At 38.8% G+C, this 27,735-nt stretch overlaps 1 protein-coding gene across 2 annotated transcripts; it reads left to right on the forward strand.

Moving 5' to 3' along the window:
* The first annotated feature begins 3,940 nt into the window (after positions 1–3,940).
* sema3e (sema domain, immunoglobulin domain (Ig), short basic domain, secreted, (semaphorin) 3E) lies at positions 3,941–24,745 on the forward strand. Of its 2 annotated transcripts, none has more exons than XM_024281909.2 (17): positions 3,941–5,925; positions 13,215–13,375; positions 13,530–13,589; positions 13,931–14,050; positions 16,292–16,385; positions 16,579–16,695; positions 17,710–17,852; positions 17,936–18,050; positions 18,145–18,214; positions 18,293–18,437; positions 18,688–18,913; positions 20,518–20,609; positions 20,952–20,993; positions 21,216–21,382; positions 21,561–21,628; positions 21,876–22,009; positions 23,442–24,745. In XM_024281909.2, exons 1-17 carry the CDS (start codon positions 5,808–5,810, stop codon positions 23,916–23,918), a joined length of 2,349 nt encoding a protein of 782 aa, XP_024137677.1. In that variant the 5' UTR covers positions 3,941–5,807; the 3' UTR covers positions 23,919–24,745. The 2 variants fall into 2 exon arrangements, with proteins under 2 accessions (XP_024137677.1, XP_024137676.1); XM_024281908.2 differs by having other exon boundaries at positions 3,945–5,925; positions 21,558–21,628.
* Positions 24,746–27,735: the final 2,990 nt, after the last annotated feature.

Here is a 27,735-nt window from a genome sequence, read left to right on the forward strand (position 1 = left end):
CATTTTTTTTTTAGAAGAAAAAACAACAATTTTTTTTACCAACCATCCTAGTTTTCATTATCAGAACACAGTGAATTCATAAATATTTTGCGTTACATGCTTGTATTCATTAGGTTTTTATCTTGTGAAATTGTTGTAGTCATATTTGCCATTAAAAAAAAATAAAAAATAAAAAAAAGGCACTTAGTCCGAATTGTTTTTAAAATCCAGGGCACTAGTTAGTCCCGCAAAATATAGCGTCTTAGTAGTTAGAGTTAGGTCCCACAGGATTTGACTGGCGTATCACTGGTAAAAAAGTTGTAACATCTGCCACATGCTTAGACGCGCCAACTATATGCATGCTCGAGGAACTGCAGTGATACAGACACCGGAGTCCACTCCTCTGCCACTCCTCAGCCACTCCACTGCCAGAGCACTCCTTACTCGCGTGTAAGCACGTTCTCCCTCAATCAGCCGCTAAAAAGACGAAGTAAGCGGCGATACAATTGGAATTTTGGCGTCCAAGCCCACGTGCCTGTGTCCGCTCTACGGTCTGATCTTGCACTAAAACTACTGTTGCACCGCCGTTTCACAGCCATTGCACGGCAGTACCGCTGTACCACACGCAGTCACCCACGGTCTCAATTTTTGTGCAGTACAAAAAATGATTTCCGCGTGTAACGGCGGCCATATTTTGTACCTTTGATTCTGTGCTCCTATATCGCCCGTTGCTCTACCAGTTTGTTCCAAACAGCATCTGTACCCCGGGGATGAATTTTTTTCCATACTCCACCCGTGATATGGCTGTGAAAGCCATTGGGTACTGGAAAGGGACCTTTAGGAAGTACGGAGGGAATTCGGACATAACCCATGTACCACTCAAATGGCTTCAACAATAGTAAGCACAACCACAATGAATCTATATATAAAGAGCTTTGGATTATAAGAATTATTTAAAAAAAATTATAGTGTGGAAAATACAGTACATTTATGGTAGCTCAAAAAAACCATAACTACCAATATGAGTTTCTTGTGGCTATCACTTATATTAACAAACAAATGTACCTATAATTGTAGAAAGCCAGTCATTACATTGTTTGGTTCGAATTGTGAGTCAAACAAAAACACAAAGAAGGATTGTTCTAGTTTAGGCCTAGTTTGGATCATTTTCAGTTCTGTTTTCTTGGATCTTGTTCTGTTCCCTCCAGTCAGTCACACCAGGTTCAAGTTGACCATCATCCACAGCTGTCTTCATTTCGGGTAATGACCCTCAGTGTACTTCAGTGTCTGGTTTTCAGTTCATCTGATATGTCACCTTTTTATTCCTCCCCTGCGTCTCAGTTTGTTTATGTTTATTTATGACCGTCCTAAATCCTGCCATCAAGCCTGATCCCTTGCATGTTGGGTCATTCGGCACCGGTCCTTGACACTTGACAACTGGAAATTTCATCACTCATAGATCATTGAACGAAAATTGAGAACTTGCCATTTTTAATACTGATACCATATCCACTCGAATAGTTTGCTATTTTATGTTTATACAACATAAACTCGCACACATAAATATTTATTCTTTTTTTTTTACTTCAGCAAATTTCAATTTCAGGTTGATGATTTGAGCAGGTCTGCTTACTCTTATAGTGGTTCAGCCTGTACTGCTTTTCCATGTGTCCCCTCATGTTTTAATTCTTTAGGTTTGGTGAAGAATGAATTTTTACGTGAGATTCCAGTCGGAGCATAAATCGTTAAAAGAAGAAACTGCAGTTAAGTACATGTTGGAAACAGATGTTTAGTCTATACCTCTCACCATGATTATTACATCAATCCTTATTTTGTCTGCCAACAGTAATCACAGTGTGTTTAAAACAAACAGTCTGGACAGAGACAAGACTAATTTGAAAAACTGCATGCTCTTTTTTTTCTACACTTTAACAATATAAATAATGAGATTGGTGCCAAAAAGATGGCATGACTGGAGGATAAATTAGTATTTTGATGAGTGCACTTTTTATTCTAGCTCTCATGTGGAAAGTTTACCAACATGTACCTGTATTCACAGACAGAAGGGCACTACAAGAGCAATCAAGAGAGCAAACCATCACCCACTCACCTGTAGGTCATGTGATGGTTACTATGATGATGGATGTGGATACACAAGAAACCAGATGGTCACTTTCCCATATCTCTCCAGAGTTGTAACCCATTCCTCCTCTTCACCATCTGTGACTTTCGGAAGACCGTTTGGAGACGGGTTTTCCATTACTAACATACAACTACAAATTACGAGCCATAAGCTGAATCGCAGGAAGAGCGAAATGCCAGAAAATTGACCACATAGTCCTACGCTCCGATGCCACACACATTCATGCGAGACAGGCACCTACTTACAGCCACACTAGAGGGGTTTGCAGCACTCTGTAGGGTGTTTAGGCAAAGAAATTACATATACAGAGGTTTTTCCGTTTATCCACCAACTTCAACGGGATTCAAAATTGTTTTTGGACATAGTGGATTACATGCTTTTGTTGCAAACTCAGCAGAGTCAACAGTGGCATTCCTGGCTTTCTAGTTAAAGAGCCCATCACTTCGCATTCTCCATTCAGTCATCTGTGGCTCATAAGCAGGCACTCCCTCTCCCAGCGTGGTATCACACACACGGAAACTGAATCTGCGCGCTGAGGAAACAGGATAAAGATCCATGTGTCTTGAGGTTTTCTTATCTACATCTTATTTTTGGAATCAAGGAAACACATACCCCGAACTGCCTTTGAGTGCTAACTGAGAAGAGCGTGTGTCTACGTGTACAGTTTTAACTGGCATATGACCGCCACCTGTGTAAACGGTTGGAGTATATCGTGGCTCTGAAACACTGGATCCTCAGAGCACTGCTCTTGTTGCTGCTGGAGAGCAGAGAGAGACATGACCTCCGTGTAGTTGGGGGGTAGTGGTGGCACGGCAGGTGGTCGGCTGTAGGTCAGTTGAAATGGGGTAACATGCATAAATGTATGTGTAGGTTTCCTATGTCCTGTTTTTAAATTTCTCATTTCCCTTCTCTTTCCTGCTGTCATGCACACTGCAGTGCACTGCATGTAGATGACGGTACTCATATTGACACAAAAAACAAAGTGAGAATAGTTCAGGGCAGGAAGGGTTTGTGACCGTCTCTGCAGGTCAAACAGGAGGTGAGAAAGGCTTCTGTTCCACGGGGTGGCTGTGGACACAACATGAGCATGAATGAAAATATTTTCCCATGTTCAGTGACCATGAAAGGAACACCGCTAGACATTTGGACATGGCTTGTTCAAACAAACACCGGGCATTAGCACTCAATCAAACTGAAATTGAAAAACTAGACAAGCACATTAAGGCCATCTAGAAGTAAAATTCTCAGTGTAGTTAACATTTTTTTTTAAATTTGATTGCACATGCAGAGCAAGTATGCTGCTGAGCCAGTGTGCCTGCGATGCACGCTGAATGAAGATTTGATGCACCGGCGGTATTCCAGGGACACGTATAAAAGAAAAGAATTTCAATGAAGGTATTAAAAACGTGGGTGTTTGGCTGCTGTAGTTATTATGTGTGGGAGTGCTGCATGGGAGGCTCCTCAGTGCAAGGAAGGAGAATATGAACAGAGACGTGGCAGCCTTATTATTTGTATTCTGAGACATATGTCTGGCCGATTGTTGCTATCAAATCCGGGAAAAAGAATAACAGAAGGAAATGCGTGCTATTATTCTTATGTTGGAAGCATCTGAGAGACCTTTTATATGCGGACAAAGGCAGAATAGTTTTTGGGTAACCCTGATAAAAATATACATCAGTGTGATCGTAACAGCTCCAGGATGGCTGGCGCTGAACAGTTGCCTCACCCTTGACAACAGACGAGTCTACAATTGCACCGTGCAATGCAATAAGAGGAATAATAAGTTACAAGACCTCCGCACACACAATGTCCTTCTGTTGTGGTTGGGAACAGGTGCAACGTGGGAGTTGCAGTCAGTCATTGGATCCCAGGGTGGTGCAGGGGCGTGGGGTGCTTAAGCAGCTGCTGCAGTCCAATGCAATCATTTGCAATGCGTTGTGCTTTAAATGCTTGTAATTTGGCAATAGGAACTGATTTCCACATAACTTTGAATGTCTGTTGTTGCCCTCTGTCAACAAATTATTTGACTGCTTGATTGCTGTAATACTTCTGGTTGTGGAGATGGGTCACATAATTTCTTGCAATGAAAATAGACAAAAAATGTGGAATTTTTCAATGAGTGAACAGACTTGCAGACAGGAGACACAAGAGACAGAGGTATGTTGGTTTGCAGGGTTCTCATTTGGGAATCAGTCATTCGCAACTTCTGCTGTAAAACGAGTTATATCTTGCACATTTTCTTACACAAATTGCACAATCACAAATCATGATTTCTCTATTTCAGGTGTAAAAGAAGATTTGAATGTACAATCAGAAACTGTAAAAATGTATTTTGATTGAATAGTTATAACTTGACAAGAAATAATGTTGGATTTAAGGAGTGAAAGGACAATGTGTCACACACCCACAGGAAAAAAAAACCCCAACAACTGGGTTTGAGAAAACCGAGGAGTGTAAGAGGTGGTCAGAAAAGTAAACAGCAGTATAAATGAAAGAAGAAAAAAAAAATACAAAAAAGAAACCTTGTGGATGAAAATCCATGGTAACAGTGATTATCACAGTCCACATGGAAACGAGTACAAAGACGAATCATTGAAAGTCAAAGGAGAGCCGGTTAACCTTGGCTGAGGTCCATGCAAGTGCAGCAAGAAGAAGGTAGAGCCAGTTGAGAATAGTGGAAGAGAAGCAGGGGGTGGTCCAAAGAGGGGCATTTTTTTCAATAGGAGGGCAAAGTCTTACAGAAATCCCACTAAGAAACACAGCTGCCCAAAAGAGAGAAAGAGATCAGTCTACAAAGAGAGGGCAGGCAATTTTCAGCCCTATTAGAAAGAAACACACCCTCCACGATTCCGGCAAGAACCACAGGCTTCACCACCCCAGTTTTTTTTTTTGGCGGGTGGCCTCAGATCAGTAGCTGTGGGAGAAACCATTTCCACTTACTGACACAGGTTGGAGCTGAGGTGTGGATCCTCCCTGATTGCTCGAGCATGAGCAGAGTTAGGAGCGAAAGCTTCACTTTCTTCTCCAGTGAAGAGAGACCACACGGCAGACACAAGATCTTCCTACTCCTCCCCTCTTCCTGGGCTCTTGTCCAGAGAATGACTGGCTCCAGTGGACCCAGGAACACAGACTGAGGACAGTGTACAGCAGTTTTTTTCTGCCAGCCAGCTGGGACAGACTTTGCAAATTAGCTGCTTCAACACCTTTTTGGAATTCAAAGCGCTTCTTTTTTTAAAATATGTAATTTTTTTCTTCAAATGAGATCCGGAGCTTTAAGTTTAGCCAGTCAAACAAACAAACAGACGGACTGACATATGGACAGAGAGCAGTGAGCACTGCGGCGTGAATGCAGCAACTGGACTTCTCTTCTCCCTGGTTGCTAAGACCAAACAAGGATAATAGCCAAAGCATATCCTTTCCACCAAGGTAGTGGGTGGATGCAGCTTTCAGCAGACGGCTATAGGAGGAGAGCAGTGACTGAACAGAGGACTGCAGGGATACATTTAGCTGAAGGGATCCTCTTGAAATGGATTGTTACTTTAACGTAAACTCACACAGGAAATTCAAGTCCATCTTCTCGTGAGCATTTTTTGAAGGGTCGTGCTGCGCAAAACCCTGTGCTGTTAATACTGAGTGGACTTACTTTTTTTTTTTTTCTTTTACAAGATCAGTATAGAATTTAGAGATGATGGAAGGATGCATAAGGACTCAGATCGTGCCCCTGATGCTGCTGTTTCCTATTTTGCTTGGCATGACTCACACGGCACACAGCATCTATCCAAGGATAAGACTCTCCCACAAAGGTAAGGAATCCCTAAAGTGCACTTCTGGTGATTTACTTCAATAATGAGTGGATGTGTCGCACTGGCTTAGCGGTAAACTGTTGTTTGTCTTAAAATTAAGTGAGATTTTTGGGCTGAGATTCATTGAGAATGAAACAGGTGCAACAGAACATCTGTTTGTTTCATGTCTCTAGTTTTATTAATATTAAAAGAACTTAAAAAGTCAAAGATGCAAAACAAAGAATGGGATTTTTTTATTCTTTTTTCTTTGAAATGTGTGTTTTAGTGAGTCGAAATAAACGCAACATCTTTGAAGTGCTCCTCCTTTTCTTTTTCTGTTTGCTCCCCCTCAGTTTCTGCATCATGAGCCTCGCTGCAGTTTGTTTTGGTCGCTCAGGCATGGTGGCTGAGAATCCACAATGTGTCTTTCTCTCATGCCATGGTGGCAGCAAGTTGGAAGTGTAACGCTTTATTTTTTTCCCCTTTTTTTGGCACAGGAATGTGTCAGAAAGAGAGGTGTGTGCATGTGTCTGTTTATGCGTGTGTGTGGGGGAGTGTGCGATACGGGATGTGCATGCACTGGTATGTGGACTGATTGCTGTGTATCTTTCTGACAATAATGAGGGTTTTATCTCTGCAGATAATACTCTTGAGTAAACACTGTCTTTTTCACACAGTTTCTTTGATCTCAACCAAAACAGAATGTGGCGACTCAACATAAGCCCGTTAGTCATGGTTGGAAATAGGTGAGGAATTCAACTAGTTAGTAAATCACACATGTATGAAAGGTGTGTAGCTTGTACTAGGAGTTTTTAACATTCTTTTTTGTATTATTATTTTAAATATTAATTGCTAAGTGAAGTAAGAATTTGTGCGGAACAAGAGTTTTTAAAAAAAAAAACATATAATAGGAAATAAACCATAAGCACCATCGTCTTTAAAAAAAAAAAAAACTGCAATAATTCAGATATCAACAGTGGAAAGAAAGGAAAATTGCTGATCTGCTTTGTCATCAATGGAAGTATCAGGTGTGGTTGTGGCTCTCGTATATCACCTACTTCATTAACTGCCTGAGGGTGGAGGTGCCAAGGTGATTGACAACCCTCCCCTGTCTCTGTCTCTTCGCCTCACTCCTCTGATGCGTGTTCTGGCTAGCACAGGGTGCCGTGAAAAAGGCTGCACTTGGATCCTATCATTATGGAATGATAAACATCTAAGTCCTAATTCATGCCTCATGGGCTCAACCAGTGACTTTTTGCACACACCCTTCAGCTCCGCGCAAAACAGTGCGCACACACAGGGCAAGAGACAGACAGGGGGAATAGTTTCTGTTCTGAGTTTGCCCCGAGGCTTTAATGCAATTCAGGAATAGTGAAGACAGATATGGCTGCAGCTATAAGACTCAGAATTACAATAACACTGAGTATGAAAGCAATGTGGAAAGAATACCTTCAGATCCTTGAGAGAAAATAGGTTATTAATAGTGTTGCTGAAATATTTTAGGCCAGATCGTTTAAGGTAGATCAATAGAAGGCTCAATAAAATCAAGATCAGCTTTCTTCAAGCATATTAATCCCAAAAATTACAGCATGGTTCTCGGCACGCTTTGATGTCGTCCTTACCTCACGCATGATTTGAACTTTATAGCTTATTATTCCATGTTCTGTCTTGACATTTGGGAGGAGAAAAAAAAAAAGTGATGATTATGTCAATAAATTTTACTCTCTGTGATCCCATTTCATTTGCTTATTTCTCCAGTTAACTTGGGGACCTTGCCCAGATCACGTGGAGTATTGAATTACAAGCGCTGACGCGCCGCCGTCTTCAGAAATAATTGACCCTAATCTTTGGCTGCACAACATCCAAAGACTTAAAACACATGTCAAAAGATGTTAATACACCCCAACTGTTTGGACTTTCAGCCAACTGAACACCCTTAATCCTGTGATCATATATGTCCAAGAGACCTTGCAGGGATTTAACATCTCTAAATAAAGACACATTGACATTTGTGCTATTTCTGATCAAGGCTGCAAATGATTCTGCAGATATGCAGAATAGAATAGACTTTTTAAAGAATCACTTTTTCTGATAATAAAGCTGCAAAGAAAGCATTTGGATGTCATGCTTAGAAGTAGGTGGTCAGGCTTTAACAGCTTTGTCATCAAGCTGCAAAGTGTGATACTGTAGACGACTAATGAGTGTGGTGACCCAAACACATTAGAAACACTTCCCTAAAGCCGTCACTGCTCCATTCTTAAATATTAATATCAACACAGTTGCACAAATACACACTTCTGAAGAATATTTTTTTGTGTGTTCAGTTCTTGTTTGGCCATTTATTATCCTGGAAAAAAAAATCTATGGGTGTTATTGTAGCAAAAAATGAATGCCTGTTCCAAACTTTTTCCATAAAGCTCTTAAATTGGATGAGAAAAACCTTCAGAAAACTTCATTCAAAAGTTACAGCAACAGTTAGGTTGTTTAATACTGGCAAAAGTGTTGAAAAATAGCAAAAGGGCTCATTTGAAAACAATTGAATGAGCATTATATTCCCTCTGGGTTCTACCAAGACCCTTTTTGACTAATTTCAGAAACATAAATGTTTTTCTTTAGGGTGTCTATGAAAGTGCACAGAGTTTTTTTACTGAAGATAAGAAGTGGTTTTGCCATGAAGCACCACAGATTCACAACTTTAAATAAACACTGGGTTTGCTTTCCTTTTTTTTTACCTTAAAGTCAAAACAAAAAAAAGGTGAAAGTAAATTAGAACTGAATCCACTGTAGTTTGTAGAGACATATGGTGTTCCAAAATGAAGAAAAAAAGATTGTATAATGGAATTACATATCCTTTTAAAGAATGTTTTTGCTCAAACATTTTGATATGATTGTCTTTAATTTGAGTTGCAGCTTTTTTATGTTGTTTTTTTGGTAAACTCAATGGGATTCACAATAAAAACGGTTTGTTTCTAATTTGATGTAAGTTAGTTAAGTTCACATTTACATTTTTAAGGAAGTTTAGGCTGTGTTGACTTTATAAGATAAAGGTTTCAAGATGTTCCTGCATATTTTCCTTTGTATGAAATTTTAAAAGTGCAATAAAATCTGTTTCTTTTCTAGAAAAATCTGAATTTAGATTTGTAAGTGAGCAAAAAGGGCAGTTTTCTTCCTCTGTGACCACAGCAGGAGAAAGCTTTCACGCAATCCACACAGAAAAGAACCAACAATACTGGCTTTTCCTACATTTCATATTTTGTGTTGTGTGAGTTTTTGTCAGCTCTTCAAATGAATGGTTTCAGAAAGTAGCGGCGCCACTGATGTGTTTGGTCTGAAAGGGCTAATAGAGAGAAGGTGCTCAGGTTCATAATGGTGTAAACACGGGGATTACTCAGGTGGTAATTACTGATGCTGGAAATCTGCCTTTGAACTGTAATTTTAGACTTTCCCCCCCAGACAACAAAAAGCTCTCTTTATGGATTTTAGAGCATTCAAACCATGAACTTCTTAAGCTAAGATGGGAAATGCCCGAAAAAGGCCAAGTGTATGGCAGAAATGAAAGGAAGGTGGGGATTTTTTTTCACTTTCTAGTCAAAGCTAATGCAGTAATCAAGGATTCATATTAATTTCTCTGCATCTGAATGCTACGAAGCCTTTATTTAACATTTAAGAGATCTTGGCCTTAGAGCAGTCATCCTGTGGCTCTTTAACCAAACCGGAGACATCTTTCCTCCTGTCGCTTTCACTCACCTTTCCCTCCGTCTCATTTTCTCTGTGTACATCACAGCGTCATTTTCTCCCCCCATTGTGTCATATGTGTGCTCTCCAGTTCATTAAGACGATGTCCAGAGGGGAAGGCAGCTGGTGAGACTCTAATATCCTCTCTGACCTTTTTGCAGTTGAGGGAACCAGGAGAGATGAGTTAAATCGGTAACATGGGACATGCGGGGGGACACAGATTGTTGCGGTGATATTACTACAGGAGGGGGAAAAAAAAAGCAATAGAGGATGCCAAGAGGGAAAATCTCAAGAAACAGAGAGTGGATATTGTTTGCTGTTTCTGTAAATGGGAGAAAAAAACATTTTTTTTACTTCAGATTTTAGGACTTGAAAGCTTTCATCAATCATTTACGTAAAATTAGTGCTTGTACTTGTACTGTAGTGATTCTTCTGCTCCTTTCGGTACATTTTTTGCCATGTAAAAAACACTTTAAGCATTTTCCACAATATTGATATCAAAACATTAAACTCATTCGGGACATTACTGCTTGTACTTTTGGTATTGATATATTTCACGGTTTTTAAGATTTTACGCGATTTTTCAGCCTCATTGAAAATGATTCTTCAAATCCTTCCATAACTTTGTGCGCTTTTGAAACTTAAGAAATCTTCTCATCAAAATTTTCAGCGAGTTAAGAACATTCATGCTTGTAATTTTGGTATTCATACATTTTACATTTTAGTTTTTAATTTTACGGCTTTTTTTTTTTTTGGCCCATAGAAATGATAAATTCTTCAAATTCTTAGAGCTCTTTGTAACCTATGCAATATTGATATTAAATGTACAGCATGTACAGGATTTTCCTGCTTCCACATTTGGTTTTCATATATTTTACAGTTTTAGACATTTTATGCAATTTCTGCGATTTTTCAAGAAATTCTTTAAATTCTTTGTTCACCTTTGAAACTTAAGCAACGGTTTGTTATCAAAATGTTCAGCACGTTCAGGACATTTCTGCTTGAACATTTGGTATTTAAATATTTTACGGTTTTTAAATTTTACACAATTTTTGCGTTATTACAAGAAATTCTTCAAATTCTTTGTGCAAATTTTGCAACTTTAAGTCATTTCGCAACTTTCACATTTTGCAAAAGCTTTAGCTCTATAGCTTTATCTATTTAGCAATTACAGTCAATTTCTTCATAATTTTTAGCAATTAGCTTCAGCATTTTAGCGACCACATTCAGCAAAAAGCATTCACACTAGCATTTTAGCAGGTAATGCAACATTTCTAGTTCGAAATTGAACTCCTTCTGCAAGATCACACTGCATCTACTCCTGCTGAGAACTGATAATCCCTCGACCACCAACTCAACAGGACCAAATTGCACAGTCGTACTCAAGCTAGCAGGACACAAAAGTAGCACTCTTCCCTAGATAAACCTTAAAACCAATCAATTAATTTTTTTAAACTAAAATAGATAGATATGCATTTAAAACGTGTACAGATCTACTAACAATCAGTATGAATTTTGGTCTTAGTTGTTCTTCCTAATTGATTTTCATGGTGTCTCGTCTTGCCCAGATTTATTTAACTGTCCTGAAATCTGACTGGAGAAGGCCTGACCTGCTCAAACAAGCACTCATTACACTACAGCATACAAGAGAAGAGTGCTTTCATAGTGTGATGAGGAGAAAACCTCGACGTTTATTTGACTTTAATTTCCTCCAGAACCTCTCAGCGCCCGTCAGGGAGTTGATGAGTGCGTCTCTCCAGAGAGAGTCCTTTTCCTCTGGTTTTTCACTGCAGCCGTCTTCCAGGCAACGTGTCTTCCTGGATATGCTGCTTCTATCTCTTCTCAATACCACAGCTGACGGGTCTGGAGCCCCCGCCAGCTGGAGATCGTGAGAGTCAGAGGAAATAAACAAAAAGGAATGAGGATATTAGGAAATCCCCCCCTTTGCCCTCTATTCAGTCTGATCAGAAGCTGACTCATGTAATGACAGAGGAGCTGTCAGTGTTTCACACTCACCTGCTAGGTTTAAATAAATGACACTCTCTGTAATTATAATGATCAGGAGCTTTTTTAAATGCTTTGCCTCTTCAACTATTTTAATTCATGTCATTCCTGCAGAATCAGGATTGTTGCTTAGTTTAATTGTTTTTGGGAATCATGAAGTGTTGTGAAGTCTTTCGTAAAAGAACACTGATTGCTCATGAAATGTATTGTTTTTTATTTCAACAACCAGTTGAGTCTGACATAAAAATAAATGGCAGGAAATCTGACTTAATCTGCAGAAAGGGATGATTGTTCACTTGACAGGTTCGGCACAAGTCTGTGGTCACATGTGAGAGGGAGAAATAAGTGCGTGTGTGCACGCGTGTGAGAGAGAGAGTGAACTCAATAATTACAGGAAGCATGTCTGAGCCCTGGCAGAACATGAGTGCAACATCCCCTCTGTCTCTGCCACCCAGCCACCCAGGATCTAATGCAAGTCAAACAAACAATCACTCGTCTCCAACATAGAAATCTTATTAGCAACAAAATATACACAGTCTCCCACTCCTCTGTGGATACCTAATCCTATTTTAAACAAATAAAAGTCTCCACAGAGTGAAGTGTGGTTGCTACGGGTGATCTTCAGGAACAGGATAAACACTCTTGCTTCTACTTTGGGGGATCACGTATCACTAAAAATATACAGACGGCAGAAAAAAACAAACCGTGCAATCATCAAGTGTTTCCCCATCGTGTGGAGGCAGCATCATTTAAGGCAATTTACAGGGAGATTTCTCTTTTTCAGAAAAAATATGCACAGTTGTTTGTCCTTTTGTTTAATGCCCTTAAGATTATAGACCCTTCTAACTCAATCAAAATCCGGATTTTTCTCGTTTGAGTTCACACTGGTCAAGTGGTAATGAAAGGTTTTTGCGAGCGGTGCAAAGGCACACCCCCGAGGTGCAAAGTTTTCATTAAATCCCTCAGACTCGACCTTTTAAGAAGCTTTCAGACGTGGGAGATGGGCTTGTCAGATTATGTCAGGTCGGCGAAACCAGAAGTGATGGCATCAGCGCGGCTCGTGTGCATCCAGGTTAACATTTACACTTGAAAACATGCCGGCTTTGGCCAGCCCTTTAAAAAGGGAGGCACCAGACCCAAAGCTAATGGCTAAAAAATGTCTTGCTGAGCTTCCTGTCTGATAAGTCTGTTTCCTCCCTGTTAGAAACACCACAGGATAAATCAAACATGACGCCTCCCCCAGAACCAGCCTGGCTGTGGCGTCTCTTAAAGCTGAGAAATTGGTTTTGTAATCATCCTTTGGTAACTTTTTTTTTTTTTAACTGGTGTTGAGGTTTCAAATGAGCTCAGTATGCTCCAACCCCTAGTGATGATAAGAATTTGTGATTACACTGAGGCATTGCGCAGATGGAAAGATTTGGGAAAGTCTGTCATTCTCTTGTGGTGGCTATAAATAAGCAACACATGTTACAATATATGGCCTGTGGAAGAGTTAAATCTATGCAAGAGGTGTCTGTCTGTTGTTTTCTTTGTAGATGTTTTTAAAAATCTCTGTCTTCTGGTCTGTGCAGAGCTTTGGCAGATGAACAGGACCTGGGTGTTTCAGGGACACGCTGGGCCTCTCCAGCCTCAGACGATGCAGCTGGACGAGAGCCACCAAAGGCTTTATGTTGGAGCCAAGAATGCATTGTTTTCTCTTAGCTTGGACAGGGTTAACTCTCACCACAGACAGGTGTGTCTGGCTTCCCTTTATTCCTTTCTCTTTTAGCCTTTTGAACTACATGTGTGATTTTTTTTTTTTATATTAATAACACATTTTTTGCCAATTTAAATATGCAAATATAAGAAAAGATATTGTTTTGTTTAAATGACTGTTTTGTTTGTAGGTCAGTTGGGCCAGTACGGAATCAGAGACGGAGGAGTGTTTAATGAAAGGAAGGGATAAGGTAAAAACAATCAAATATAACAGTCTTTATTTTCAGCCTGAACTCCAGCTGGCTAAGTCGATGAGGTAAATTAGCCTGTCATGCATACACAGAAGTTATTTATGATATGGGCAGATAGAATTGTTAAATAGATTAATTCTGTCACTGTGTATGAATGGTTTTACTTATCTCACTGTGCTCGTTAGCCTTTGTTTAACCTCGAATATCAATGCCATTGATGATGCAATAAAGCCTGGCCTTTTTCCATTATCCCATTTTCAATGAGAGGCCTTAATTATCTCTTACAGCCTCCTGTCACGCACCCTGCTTAATTAACCGACTGCTTCCTGTGTTTCCAACAGCATGAATGTGCAAACTACATCAAAGTCCTGCAGAAGTACAACCAGACCCATCTGCTGGCCTGTGGAACCGGAGCCTTCAACCCCATCTGTGCAATGGTCCAAGTGGGACATACAGGGCAGGTGAGAGTTTGGTTTAACAGACACACAACAAAATGAAAAAAAGGAAGTTTCATCAGGAAATTCTAAATCTGTCTCAGATTAGGAAAAAGATGTTAGCCATTTCCTTCCATGTCTCTATGTGAGTGAATCTTACCCACATTTTGCAACTTTAAAGTAAAAAATCAATCTTAGATCCCATCTGGGGTGTGAAAGCTGAGTAACATTAATCTATCAAACTCAACAGTTTTAGATGTATCGATGTCAAATAGGAAAGTCTATGTGTGAGGTTTAGGTGTATCTTTGTGTTTGCACATTTTTACCCTTCTGCCGGTGACACTTAAACTCAAAATTTTTAACATACTGTAACTTTTCAACCGTTAACACAATCAACATAATTCTATCTATCAGATTCTGAAGGAGAAACCCGGCACTGGAGGTCCAGTGTTAAATGTTAAGGGGTTTTTTTAAGTCTCTTGAAAGACGGGAAAAGAAAAAAAGAAAACAGTTTTGAATTCCAAGACTAGACTAGATATATGGAATTACCTGGACTAATGCTAGTGTGACTGCTGTAAGCTGAATGTAGCAACTGGAGATGCTAGAGCTGATAGCTAAAAATGCCGAAGCTGATAGCTAAAAATGCCCAGACTTATAGCTAGCTAAAAATGCTGATAGCTGGAAATGCTAAAGCTGAAAGCTTGCTAAAATATTAGCTAAATGCCATATTAGCCAAAAAAATAAATAAATGGAAAAATGTCTAATTTTGCCAAAACAGTTGGCATATTGTTAAAATACTAGCTAAACTCCAAATTATCCTAAAAAAATGGAAAAACGTCTAATTTTGCAAAAACAGCTAATGCTAAAATATTAGCTAAAGTCCCAATTAGCCTTAACAAATAGAAAAATGTTTAATCTTGTCAATATTTTAGAATATTGCTAGAATATTAGCCACACTCCCAATATGCCTAAAAAACTGGAAAAAAATGTCTAAATTAGCCAAAACAGCTAGCATGAACTAGCTGAACTCCAAATTACGCTAGAAAAAACCTTGTAGTTGCTGAAAATTTTTAAGTTTGAATGGTGTCTGTAGCTGACAGTATGCAGAGGTTCACAAGTTTCAAAGTGCACAAATGATATGAGCAATTCCTCATTCACTTCCTGCAGTGCATATTTTGCTCAATATTTCAAAAACTATCAAGTCATGAATACTAAAAGTACAAGCAGTAATGTCCTGAACAAGCTGAACGTTTTGATACCAAGATTACTGAATTGTTACAAGTGTGATTGAGTTTTTACGTGCCAAAAAACGCTTTATAATTGCTTCTTCCTGAGATCCACATATCCTCAGCACATCTCCCCCATTAACAGCCTATTTGTGGTTTTGTGCAAACGCTGGAGGAATTCCTCATTTGTTGTTTCTGGTCTCAGGTGTCCATTTAAAGCTGCAAGAATTTCTTGTAAATTTTTATAAAAATTCTAAAACGTTCTTTCCTGTTGCTCATTTTTAGCCCACTCCTCTCAGCTCAGAAAAACCATCACTTCCACAAAAGCTTTCAAGAAAACCCTCCAATCTAACATTCTATGTGCTTATGAACCAAATACCCATCTTATTAACTGGAACTTTTTTTTTGAAAGATTGTTTTCATTAAAAGCTGGGTTTGAGCCAAAAACTGGCCACATAGTTCGAGCACAGAAGGCTTCTGTGGTTGCTCATCAATCAATAGTTGGCATGGTTTCTCTGAAATGCCAGAAGCATCAAGGTATCCCACAACATATGATTTGCAGCTTTGCTGGGAGTTCTTTATGGAGGGGTGCATGTGTGTATTTTCAGCCACTCGCTCTGCAGGGCAGCAGCATTAAAAGCGTGGGAGTAGTGAATCCACAGCAGTGCAATACTGGAGTAAATGTGGTTTACACATCCAGACAACACTTTTTCATTCGGTCATCCATCATGCCGTGTCTCATCTCGCTTCATTGCTTCTTCTCATTTATCATTTTATGATTTTTCTTGTTTAAAATTAAATTGTTTCTCCTGGGATTCTTCAGGGGCCATTTAAGTGACCTATAGTTATTTGGGAACTTTTTTTTATCATATTGGGCTAAATTTGCCCTTATTGTCCATTTCAACAAAACACTAAAAGCTTGTTTTCAATATTTTATTAAACAAAAAGGCCTTAAAACAGTACAAAACATTGAATAAAATAAAAAAAACAAAGTAGAAAAAAGGTGAAGTTAATAAAACACATTTTGTGCATTTCTCCTCAGGACAAGCTTTTCCTGCTTGAAGAGGACAGCATTATAAGCGGCAGAGGGCGTAGTCCCTACGACCCCATCAGCCCCTGCACATCTACACTGTCTGGTAAGACACAGCTGCCCAACAGCTGTGCGTGTTTTTGTTTCAGCTGAAGGATAGTTGAAAAGATTTGGCCCTTAACTCAGTTTTTAAAAAAGGCTCAACATTGCCACCTTGTGGCCACTCATTTCAAGTTGGCCACAAATAGTGAAAGTGTCTTGGCTCTGTCATTAAACAAATCCCCTTGTGTTTTTATCAGGAGGAGAGCTTTACATCGGCCTGTACACAGACTACTGGGAGAATGATGGAGCTTTGTGTCGACTCAACAACCACACGTACACGCGCACTGAGAGGAATGACAGGGAGCAGCTCAACGGTTGGTATACAGGAACAACAGCATTTAAGTTCAGTTTGTTTTAAATAGTCATTAGAATTTTATTTAATGTAAGTTTTTAACAATTTGTCACAAAAGCATAAACTCTGATATAGATTTAATGTGGCTAGTTGTTTTATTTAGTCTTTATTTTTTTTTGCATGTAATTCTTAGAATAATATAGAGCCCCTAAAGGGACATTGACGTTAAAAATAAAAACATTAAAGTAAGTAAAAAAACATATTTTTATAAATAAACTGAAGTTAAAGAAGAATTTCTGGTTTCTATCTGGTATGCATCAGTCAGTTAGTTTTTTTTTTTTTACTTCATTAAAAAAAATATATATAAAAAATCAGTTACTATCTAGTGCACTTTTTTAACTCCAATAAAAAATAATAATAATAATAAATCAGTTACTATCTAGTGCACTTTTTTTAAACTCCATTAAAAAAAAATAATAATAAATCAGTTACTATCTGGTGCACACCAGTTAGTAACCATTTCTTTTTAAGAATTAAAGTAAAAAAAGTTAGGGATTGGTGTGAATCAGATAGTTATCACAAATGACCAAAAGTTTAACTTCAATTTGTAGAAAAAAAAAAACAATTTCAGCTACTATCTGGTGAGCACCGGACAGTAACTGGTTCGCACCAGATAGTAATCAGAAAAATCATTTTTTGCTTCAATTTCTAGAAAAAAACATTTTTTTCAGATTATATTTGGTGCATACCAGTTACTATCTAGTGAGCACTACATAGTAAATGCTGCGCAGCAGATAGTAACCAGGTAACAAATTTACTTAAATTAAAAAAAAAATGTTTTTCAGTTACTATTTGATGCATACCAATTAATAACCATAAAAAAATACTTTAATTTTTAGAAAAACTTTTTTTTTCTTAAATATATTTTTTTCTTCTATGTTCCTTTTATGGGCTCCGTAGAAATAGACTATTATCAGACTATATTGCTTGAATCTTTTTATATATTCATTGATTTTGTTAAACTGTGTCCTCACAGCCCCAAAGTTCGTGGGCTCAGCCCTCATTCCTGACAACGACGACAGAGACGATGATAAAGTTTACTTCTTCTTCACTGAGCGAGAGGTGGATGCAGAGGGGGTGAACAGAGCCGTCTACACTCGCATCGGGCGAGTTTGTGCGGTAAGTATACTGATCATGACGAGACTGGGAAGATGTCAGTCGATCAGTACTTCAGCTGAGCATCACTGTTTCATCCCCCCCAGAATGATCAGGGCGGACAGAGAATGCTGGTGAACAGATGGAGCTCCTTCCTGAAAACTCGCCTCATCTGCTCTGTGGCTGGACCCAACGGCATCGACACGCACTTTGATGAACTCGGTAAACTTAAATATTAAAGTAAATATTTAAAAATAGTAAATATGGTAAACAGATAATATTTTAAATATAATAATTTTTTCCATTTTTCTTCCAGAGGATGTGTTTGTACTCAACAGTAAAGATGAAAAAAACCCTGAAATTTTCGGCCTCTTTAGTACAACAAGGTGAGCACACAACGGGATCAGAGTTAGACGAAGATATGTTCCCTGTTCACTAATCACCTTTGGCCCCTTTCCTTGCAGTGCTGTGTTTAAAGGCTATGCAGTGTGTGTCTATCACATGGAGGACATCAGAGCAGCCTTTAATGGGCCGTTTGCGTACCGGGAGAAACCTGAGCATCACTGGACACCTTTTGAAGGCAGAGTCCCCTACCCCCGGCCTGGTTCTGTAAGCCTCATTGCCTCATTAAATTACATTTATTTTTTTCATTTACAGCTATTTCCATTTTGCAACACTTTGAGGAAGTGTGCTGATAAAATGTAGGGCGGCTTTGCAGAATGTCAGCACTGTTGTAGGTCATGCAGGGACAGTGTGAGTCTGACTAATGAATGTCAGCTCTGTGGCCTGCTGACGTACGTAACATTGTTCTGTCTCTGTGCAGTCTCCCTGACTCTCTGTGTTTCTGTGGTCTCAACAGTGTGCCAGTAAAGTGAGCGGCGGCGGCTTCTCCAGCTCCAAGGAGTTTCCCGATGAGGTGCTGCGCTTCGTGCGTTCTCATCCGGTGATGTACCGGCCTGTTCTCCCTCAGCATCACAGACCGGTCCTGCTGCAGACAGAGCCGGGCGGGAGGAAGCTGACCCAGATTGCAGTGGACAGAGTCCAAGCCCAGGATGGACACTACCATGTTCTGTACATCGGCACGGGTAAACACGGTTCGACCAAACATCTCGTGCCTCAGTCACAACTGCCCTTACGGGTGGGAACTGGGAAAACCTCTACAGAACATAGATGGCCCGCACAAAATGTTAGAACTGCTGACGGTTCGGTGAACCCATAGAGGAAAAATATTCACGCTGCTCTTTTTCTACAGGCATACTGTGGGTGACTGACAGGTCAGTCAAAGTTGATTTGATGGGTAGAGTCAGGGGCGTCCAGTTTCAATGTTAAGTCAACGCACCGACAATCTGAGGTCTTGCGGCGCGATTTGTGCAACAGTGCGGCACAATTTGGATAGCACATTAATTCGTTCGTTCATCTTCTTGACCGCTTTGTCTCTTTCGGGGTCGTGAGGGTGCCGGAGCCTAACCCGGCTACTGATGGACGAAGGCGGGGTTCACCCTGGACAGGTCGCCAGTCTGTCCCAGGGCTGGATGGTGCATCCATAGTTAAAACACCTTAACTTTGGCAAGGTCACCTCGTCGTGTCAACCAATCAGGGGTTCAGCTTTAGGCATGTGACATGTTCAGTGACTTGATCAGTGGGTGAAGTAAATTCTAATAAAGAAGATCAATCCAACGTTCTCGCCCTGAACTTCCATCCGTTCTTTTAGCCAGCCATCCACCCTCATATCCCTTTCGAAGCCGCAGGGTTGCTGGAGCCTGTCCTGGCTACTGCTGGGGGAAGGTGGGGTACACCCAGGATAGGTCATCAGACTGCCTCATGGCCCATGGCCCATCGCTCCCGCTAATTTTCTTATTTTCATCGAGACAATAATGAAAAAGGTCTCCTGAATGATTCTTATTTTTACGGTTCCCCTCTCAGACTAAGACAATTGTCACACGGAAGGACTGCAGACAAGCGCCATCTTTCAAACACAGCAAGAGCAAAGAGATTCCCTGAATGATCTTATGGAGACATGGAGACGTGATTACCAATGCTTTTGGAGATCTCTTTAAAAGAAATGAACCCGATCTTTCAACATCAATGTGTTCCATGCAATAAAAATGAGATTTACTCAAGATACTGCTCTATGTAGCGATCAGGCTAAAAACATTCGGTAGTCACTTTTCCCACACGCGTCTGGGACATAAAGTTTAGGAAGATTTTTTGGGACAGACACCGAGCAGGAAATTAACTGTGGATTTGTGTTGTAAGGGAGGCGACTGATGCAAATTTGATGCACAAATTGCGTTTGTTGTGAACCATACGACAGAATAACTCGCACATCATATGTGCGAGTAACTTACCTTATCCTCACAAATACTTCACGGTACACTTACCACACACACCACAATGGTACATTCCATTTTCATGACCTCCTAGAAGACACACCTGTACTCCCTTTAAAACGTGGCTGTTCCTGTCTGTGGTCCTCTATGGGCCCGAAAACCCAGAAACCTGCAGCACCCAAACAGGTCAACACCCCATTCGGGTACATGTGACTAAGGCATTAATCTTCTCATTTTAAAAAAAGATTACTCCAAATTTTGTCCTGCACTTCCTTATATGATGAGGATAAAGCTGTAACTTAAATAATTTGCACTTCTATTTTAGGTAATATTAATTTAAACCCATTTTTCTCCACTAGATGACTCTGTGATTTTAAAAGTAATCACCATCTACAACAAAGACACCGACACGATGGAGGAGGTGCTGCTGGAAGAGCTGCAAGTATTCAAGGTGATCTACCTTTAGCTACAGCTCGGGATCAAAGGGAATTTTATGCATATTAGATCCAGAAGGCATGCAGTTTTGTCTTTGGTGGAAAAAAAAAAAAAAATTAAAGATTCTTAAAAGGAGCTAATTAAAAACATTTCCAACTAACATTCAATGCCATATTTTTGTCAAATTAATGTTTGTTCTCTGAATTATTATGAATCTCTAAAGAACATTTAGATTTTTGTATTTATTTATTTTCTTGTGAGTATGATGGTTGTCTATTATATAGTTTCCCCCTTTATATTTATAAATCTACGTGTTCTGCATTTTTTTTTTCTTAATTACATGCATTTTCATTTTTAGGTGCCAGCACCAATAGGAGAGATCATAATCTCCCCAAAAAGGGTAAGAAAATAAACCAGCTCATATTTATGACTATTTAAATCACTGCACTTCCTCTATTCAACCACAAGGTGACAACACTGACACAATTTTGATAAGTGTTGACCTACTTTTGACAAAGTACTAGTCCATCAAGATGAGGGGAAAAACTGACTGTTTCAGGGAAATCTGATGCTGCTGAAGCTGCGTTTTGATACCAGATGTTTTATCTTTTTGCATCCACAGCAACAGCTGTATGTGGGGTCAAAAGTGGGCGTGGCCCAGGTCAGGCTGCATCAGTGTGACCTCTACGGTTCTGAATGTGCTGACTGTTGCTTGGCCAGAGACCCATACTGTGCCTGGGATGGCCTCACCTGCTCCAGATACTACCCTGCTGGGGCGTACACAAAGAGGTAACGGATAATTGTGATGGATGATGTTTTTGTGTCGGTCTCGCTTCACAAAAAATAATTAAAGCCCATAAAAATATGCCTGTACATCTTCTGCTTTCCCATATTTTCCTTAATTCCTGTCTTTTTTTTCATCAAATGTTCAGAATATCTCTCTATGCTTCATTTTGTTTTGTAGCAGACGGTTCAGGCGGCAAGATGTTCGCCATGGCAACGCCGTGCAGCTGTGTAATGGGCTGCAAATTGATGGTTCGTATCTTAGTAGACTGTGAATTTATATAAACGCTGACTTTAAGTGCATATTAAAAATGGTGTGAGAGGATATTTTAAAGAAACAAACATTTCTTTTTATTTTATGTTGTGTGGTCTCTGTGCTCGTGCCGTGGCAGAGCAACTGCCCGCCGAACAACAAGCGTGTAATGAAAGGTCAATGTGGTGCACTGCCGTTATTGTTGCCTCATTGTCTTGTGTAATGTCTGTGTGTGTTTGTGTGCAGACGAACAATGGCAGAGGGCTGAGAGGAAAATAGTGTACGGTGTGGAGAGCAACAGCACTTTACTGGAATGCGTTCCTCGATCACTGCAAGCCAAGGTTCACTGGTTTTTACAGAGAGGAGAAGGAAAGCATGAGGTATGCACCTTTCTATGATTCATCACTATAAAAAGATGCAGCTCCCTGAAAAATTGAAGTGATCTCTTAGGATATTTTGGTACACTTAATGTCTGCACTGTGGGCTCTTCTCTTAAAAACAGGTTGTATTCTCTAATTAACCCTTTAAAACCCAAAACACAAAATCTTTAGCATGCTGTAACTTTTCAACTGCTAACACGATCAATGTAATTCCAGTAGATTCTGAAGGCTTTTCTCCTTCAGAATCTACTGGAATAACATTGATCGTGTTAGTGGCTGAAAGATTAAAGCAAATGAAAGACCATGAACACTGGAGCTCTGGGGTTAAAGGGTTAATTGAAGGCTAGCTCTGAAGCTACGCTAACACTTCAATCGGAAACTTGAGTTTAAGCAGCAATTTCCAATTAAACGTCCATGGAAATGCATTCAAAGCTTATTTTCATCCATCACTATGCACATTTTAACCCTTTAACAGCCTCCTTAACCAATGGTGGGGAACATGTTTTTAAAAATATTCATTGTGTGTGCTGCTCCCCAAGGTACGGAGGCCCTAAAGGGACATTTAAGAAAAGAAATTGAAGCAAATAACATTTTTTTTTCTCCAAAAATTGTATTAAAAATCTATCTTTTTTTCTGCTTACTAATTAGTGCGCACCAGATAGTAACACAAAAAATGTTTTTTCAATTAAAAATAAAACTATTTTTTTCAGTAACTAACCAGAACATATTTATTCTAAAAATTAAAAAGAAAAAAAAAACAAGTTTGGATCGTAACTGCTGTGACCAGATAGTAATTTTTACAGAACCTCAATGTATTTTAAAAAAAAAGTTTTTTTTTTTTTTTTTAAACTTCGATGTCCCTTTATGGGGTATAAGCAGCAGAAAAAAAAGAACTTTTTCTCCTTTTTTGGATAGTTCAAAGGTTAAGACACTATTTGGGCCATATAAAACACGTCCATTAAACGTGTTGAATTTTGAATTATTTGATTTATTTGCGCTATCTCAGCTTCAGAATCCACAGGAATTGCATTAATTCTGCAGTACAAAGAACATGTTTTTTTTGGTGTTGCCAGAAATTTTAGGTTACTTTAGGTTAAGTAAATCTGTATGGCAACATTTGTCTTCCTTTGATTTGATCTGCAGGATTTTATTTATGATTTTTTTAATAGAAAGGCAAACATGTCAGTCAAATTTTGCATTTGTGATGTTTATTCCGTTTTAAACACTCAAATTAAAAGCTGACTTGACAATAAGCAGAAGCTGAGCTGTATTAGCCTTCTTTCTTAAGGTTTTATCCCTCCTTAATTCTTTGATGTGCCTTTTTTCATGTCCCCTTGAGAGAAGTCCTATAGCTCGACAAATCCCTGTTAAATCATTCAAATAAATGCTAAATTAATGGCTTAAAAATGTTTTTTTTTCTGTCCTAATTTAGATTCGAGGTGATGAGCGGGTCATCGTGACCTCCCACGGGCTCCTGTTCTTGCGCGTGCGAGGCTCTGACGCCGGTGTGTATGTGTGTCAGACGGTGGAGCACGGATACGTGCACACATTATTACAGATCAGCCTGCACGTGCTCGGAGGGGAGCGGGTGGAGTCGGCGATCCGTACTGCTCACGACGGCGAGGGCGCCAAAGCTGCAGCAGTAGTGTGCCCACCCGGCCCCAGCATAAGCCCCAAATCTCCATCAGTACCCGTCCCCAACTCCAGGCTATGGTACAAAGACTTCCTTCAGCTGATTGGCTACGGTGATGCCGAAAAGGTGGAGGAGTACTGCGAGAGAGTGTGGTGCACTGATAAGAAACGCAAAAAACCCAAAAGAAGGTACATTCCTGCCGTCGGGGAGAAGAGAGGCAAAAGGAAGGGAGAGGATAACTCCCACAGAGCTCCCAGGCACACACTCAACACCTGAAAAAGGACTCACTGCAACGCTTGTATGCAAACACAATCCAACAGTTGGACTCTAACAGCATGTAAAGAGTTTTTTTATTTTGCTTTTGACAAAAGCAGTAACAGACAAACCACAGTAGCACACTGCTTGCACGCTGTTGCTACAACTATCTTTTTTGTGATTTTTATTTTAAAAAGATAACGTCTTGTCTCGTCGGTCTGTTATAAGCTTAATGTTTAGTGCAAACCCACACCGAGCTGTGACAGCTCTGTCAGCGCAGAGCGGGGGCTCTGACGGGGGGGCAGATGGACAACAGATTAAGAAATGTTGCTGCTGATCAGAGAGATGCATCAGCTCTTGTGGACAAACCCAGCTAAACGCTGCTGTCAATCAAAACGCACAGAGGCCACATCTCTGCTTCTTCTGCTAACAGATGGCAGAACTCTTCTTGTACAGTCGAGCTGTTTACCTCCCTATCTTTTTTTTTTTTTTTTTTTTGGTCGTACTGTAAGTTATTTTCCAACATTTTTACCGTAAGAAGCTGTTACAGTGTTAAAAACTGGAAACTAAAATCTTTTTTGTACAGTAAAATGTGTTTTGGTATTATTATGCTCAAGATTATCAGTTACAATGGTTGTTGCAACTATTTTGAAAAAGTGAGTTCATCAGAACTATGCTCTCAAAGTGCATCCTAACCATTTATGAACATGTGGAGTGGAAAAAAAAGGTCTTATCAGTGGAAAATATATGTATCATATTTATCTATTTACAATTGCTTCACATGTATTGGCAGAGCTTTGTGTATTGCATTTTTTTATTTAAAATAAATCTGCAAATGTGCACATCTGGTTTTTGCAACTGTGTATTAAATATGTGGTTCTCCTTATATAATTCGTTGCCGTCTGTTATCTTTGGCTGGATTGCAGTTCTTTTTTTCCTCCTCTCATTCCCTCTTATGCAGTGATAGATAGTGACCATTAAATGTACAATTACCGCGGCAAAATGAATGTTTAACACCACATTTTCATTAAATAAATAAATGTTGCAGCGACCATCCAAGCGTCCCAAACTTTATAAATTATTCTAGATGACAACAATGAGCTAATGTCAAATACTAAGCTTGTTTTTTAAATGCGACAAAATAAACATTTTAATATCTGTTAAATGTAAAAAAATAATAATTTAAAAATACAAATGCTTCATTTGTCAAAAAAAAATCCTTAACAAAAATTGTTTTTTAAATTCCCCAAAATGCTGCATTTTTACAGTATTTCCATCAATAAAATGGATAAATTTAGTTTTGTTTTTTTATTTCATTGTCATAGCACACATATAAAAAATCATAATATTCTCGTCCTTGGTGAAAATGAAACTGGACAGAAAGAAGAAAATGTATTGTCTTATTTTAACTTAATCAATCAAGCTATTTTAACCAAATCTGGCTCTTTGTGTTGTAAAATTAATATGTCAACTGGCTGGCAAAAGCAACAAAGCACACAAATAAAAACAAAAAACCAAAAAACAGCAAAAGCAACAACAAGAACATAAACCAAATAAACCAAATACCTCAGAATATTTATTATTATCATTATTAGGTTCAGATTCCCAGCAGCCTCATAATTCATATTGTGTGACCATTTTTTTTTCACAGTTTTTTTTAAAATGTAATAATTGAACTGGACTCTTACTGATTTTTCAAGATTATTCTATATAATCTGATATCCTTCACCAAAACACTGTTTTTCCTTCATTTTTGTCCTGAATTCTGTACTTTTGTTGCAAATCTTCAACATTATAATCAAAATGTTGATTTTATTTTAACTCCTTGATGCCTATTGATGCAAATGTTTATCAAAATACTTCTGATCCAAATGTACTATAAATTTGTATCAATATGAAAGCAAAAAGTTTTAAAGTCTGGCATTAATGGGTTATTTTTGCAAAAAAGAACAAGCTACCTTTTACTTTTTTCCACCAACTATAAAGCCCATTTAAAAATGGGAATAACTGTTAATATTTAAAAACATTATGAGCTTCTCACAGGTATTACAGTACATATTTGGATCATCCGTGTGTTGCACAGCCCGCCCTGATACTACACTCATTCATATTCTGTTTAGGTCCACCTGAGCCAGCGGGGTGCTGAAAGCATCTGAGAAAGGAATTCATGCCAATGATTTATTCCACATGGCTACCATAGCAACAGGCTCTGAAGCAGTTGAACTACCTTTTGCATCAAAAGCTGGCTTTCCTCTCTCTGTGTCATGCTGTACACGGCTCCTCTGGTGCGTGGACCCTTAAACCAGTCTGACATCAATCCTGTATGTTCCGTGTGGAATCCTTCTCAGATTGGCAGTTGAGAGTTGATATGCAAAAAACGGTTAAGTGTGCAGTTCTGTGGATGCATCTTCTAATTTATTTTAAGGTGGTGCTGTTCCAAAAAGGCTTTTTACTGTTAATTTTAAATGAAATACAATTTCAGTTCCAATTAAGGCTAAAAGCAAAACTTTCAATCATTTTTTTGAGATTCTTCTGTCAGAGTTCTGCAACAAAATTCAAACATTTTTTGATTAATCTTCCTCTGATTTTTTTTCTTTTGTAATGCAAAATGATTGTGGTGCATGCCAGATTATAAAATTTTTTATTCAATTATCTACTTTTTATATTTTACTTTTTTAAACTAAAACTGTCAAAGGATTATTGTGTAGACACTCCTCCAACTTCTTTGTCTACGTCCAAGTCTCAAACATAGCAGTTTCATTCTGTCCTCTGTATTCTTTGTTCTCGCCCACAGATCTGCAGTTTTGTGGTGGGTTTAGCCAAAAGGCACAAAAAGATATGTAGATTACAGCTGAGACAAGTTTCAGTTCTGCCAAAGATTGGTGAAAAAATCCATTGGAGGATTCGGGACGCTTCTCTTTTGATCTTTTGCAGTTTAATAGGCAGTAGAGGCAAACAACCACTCTGTTCCTTAAAAAAAGGGGGGATTTTCACAGGTCTTACTCTACTACTGTTCAAACATGTTGTGCTTTCCATGAAAAGCTGCACCTTTATGACTGAAAAGGTTAGAAATAATTATTTTTATTTGAAATAATAAACTTTCAAAGCTTTCGTTGCATTTCAGACCTTTTGTATTCCAGCTGGTAGCTGTTGTTGGTTTTCTAGTCATGTGTTAGCCTTCTGGCTCAATAAGCAAACACATTGTACCATAAGAAAACACAGAGTGATATAGTTGATAAAATGGGCTATTAGTCGTAGATAATGCACCAAAAAACAGATAATTTCTGCTAGATTCATTATTTTTAATTATTTATCACATTTAGAATGTATAGAGTCACTCTATTAGTGTGTTTCTGATTAGCTTACAATTATATTTATTGAAAAATAATAAGACAATAGTAACCCCAAAGTTTTGAATGGTAGTATAAATATAAAATGAAGGAGAGACGTTTTGAAACAGAAGATCTGATCTCAGCAGGAACCTGAAGTGACTCGGGTAGAATCGCTTTAGGAGGAGCTGAGGAGGGAATTGTTCAAGTAAGATGGAAAAGATGTGAAATTAAAGCCGCTCCTGCAACCCGTTTTCGCACAAACATGCCTCACTGTTGAGGAGTTGATACCAGCATCAAGACACAACAACAAAATTCTAAAAACAACAAGAAAAAAAAGTATTTTACAGAGTTACTAAATTATTATTAAAAATCAGTTGTAACAGGGGCAACATACATACACAATTTCAGCTAATTTTAAAGTAACTCATAAGTACTTTTGTTGGTTCTGCTATTTTGAGCATTTAAAAAAAATGTTACAATTAAAAGTATATTTTTACATTTTATTC

The sequence above is a fragment of the Oryzias melastigma genome, linkage group LG6, assembly GCF_002922805.2.
Source record: "Oryzias melastigma strain HK-1 linkage group LG6, ASM292280v2, whole genome shotgun sequence".
NCBI lineage: Eukaryota > Metazoa > Chordata > Actinopteri > Beloniformes > Adrianichthyidae > Oryzias > Oryzias melastigma.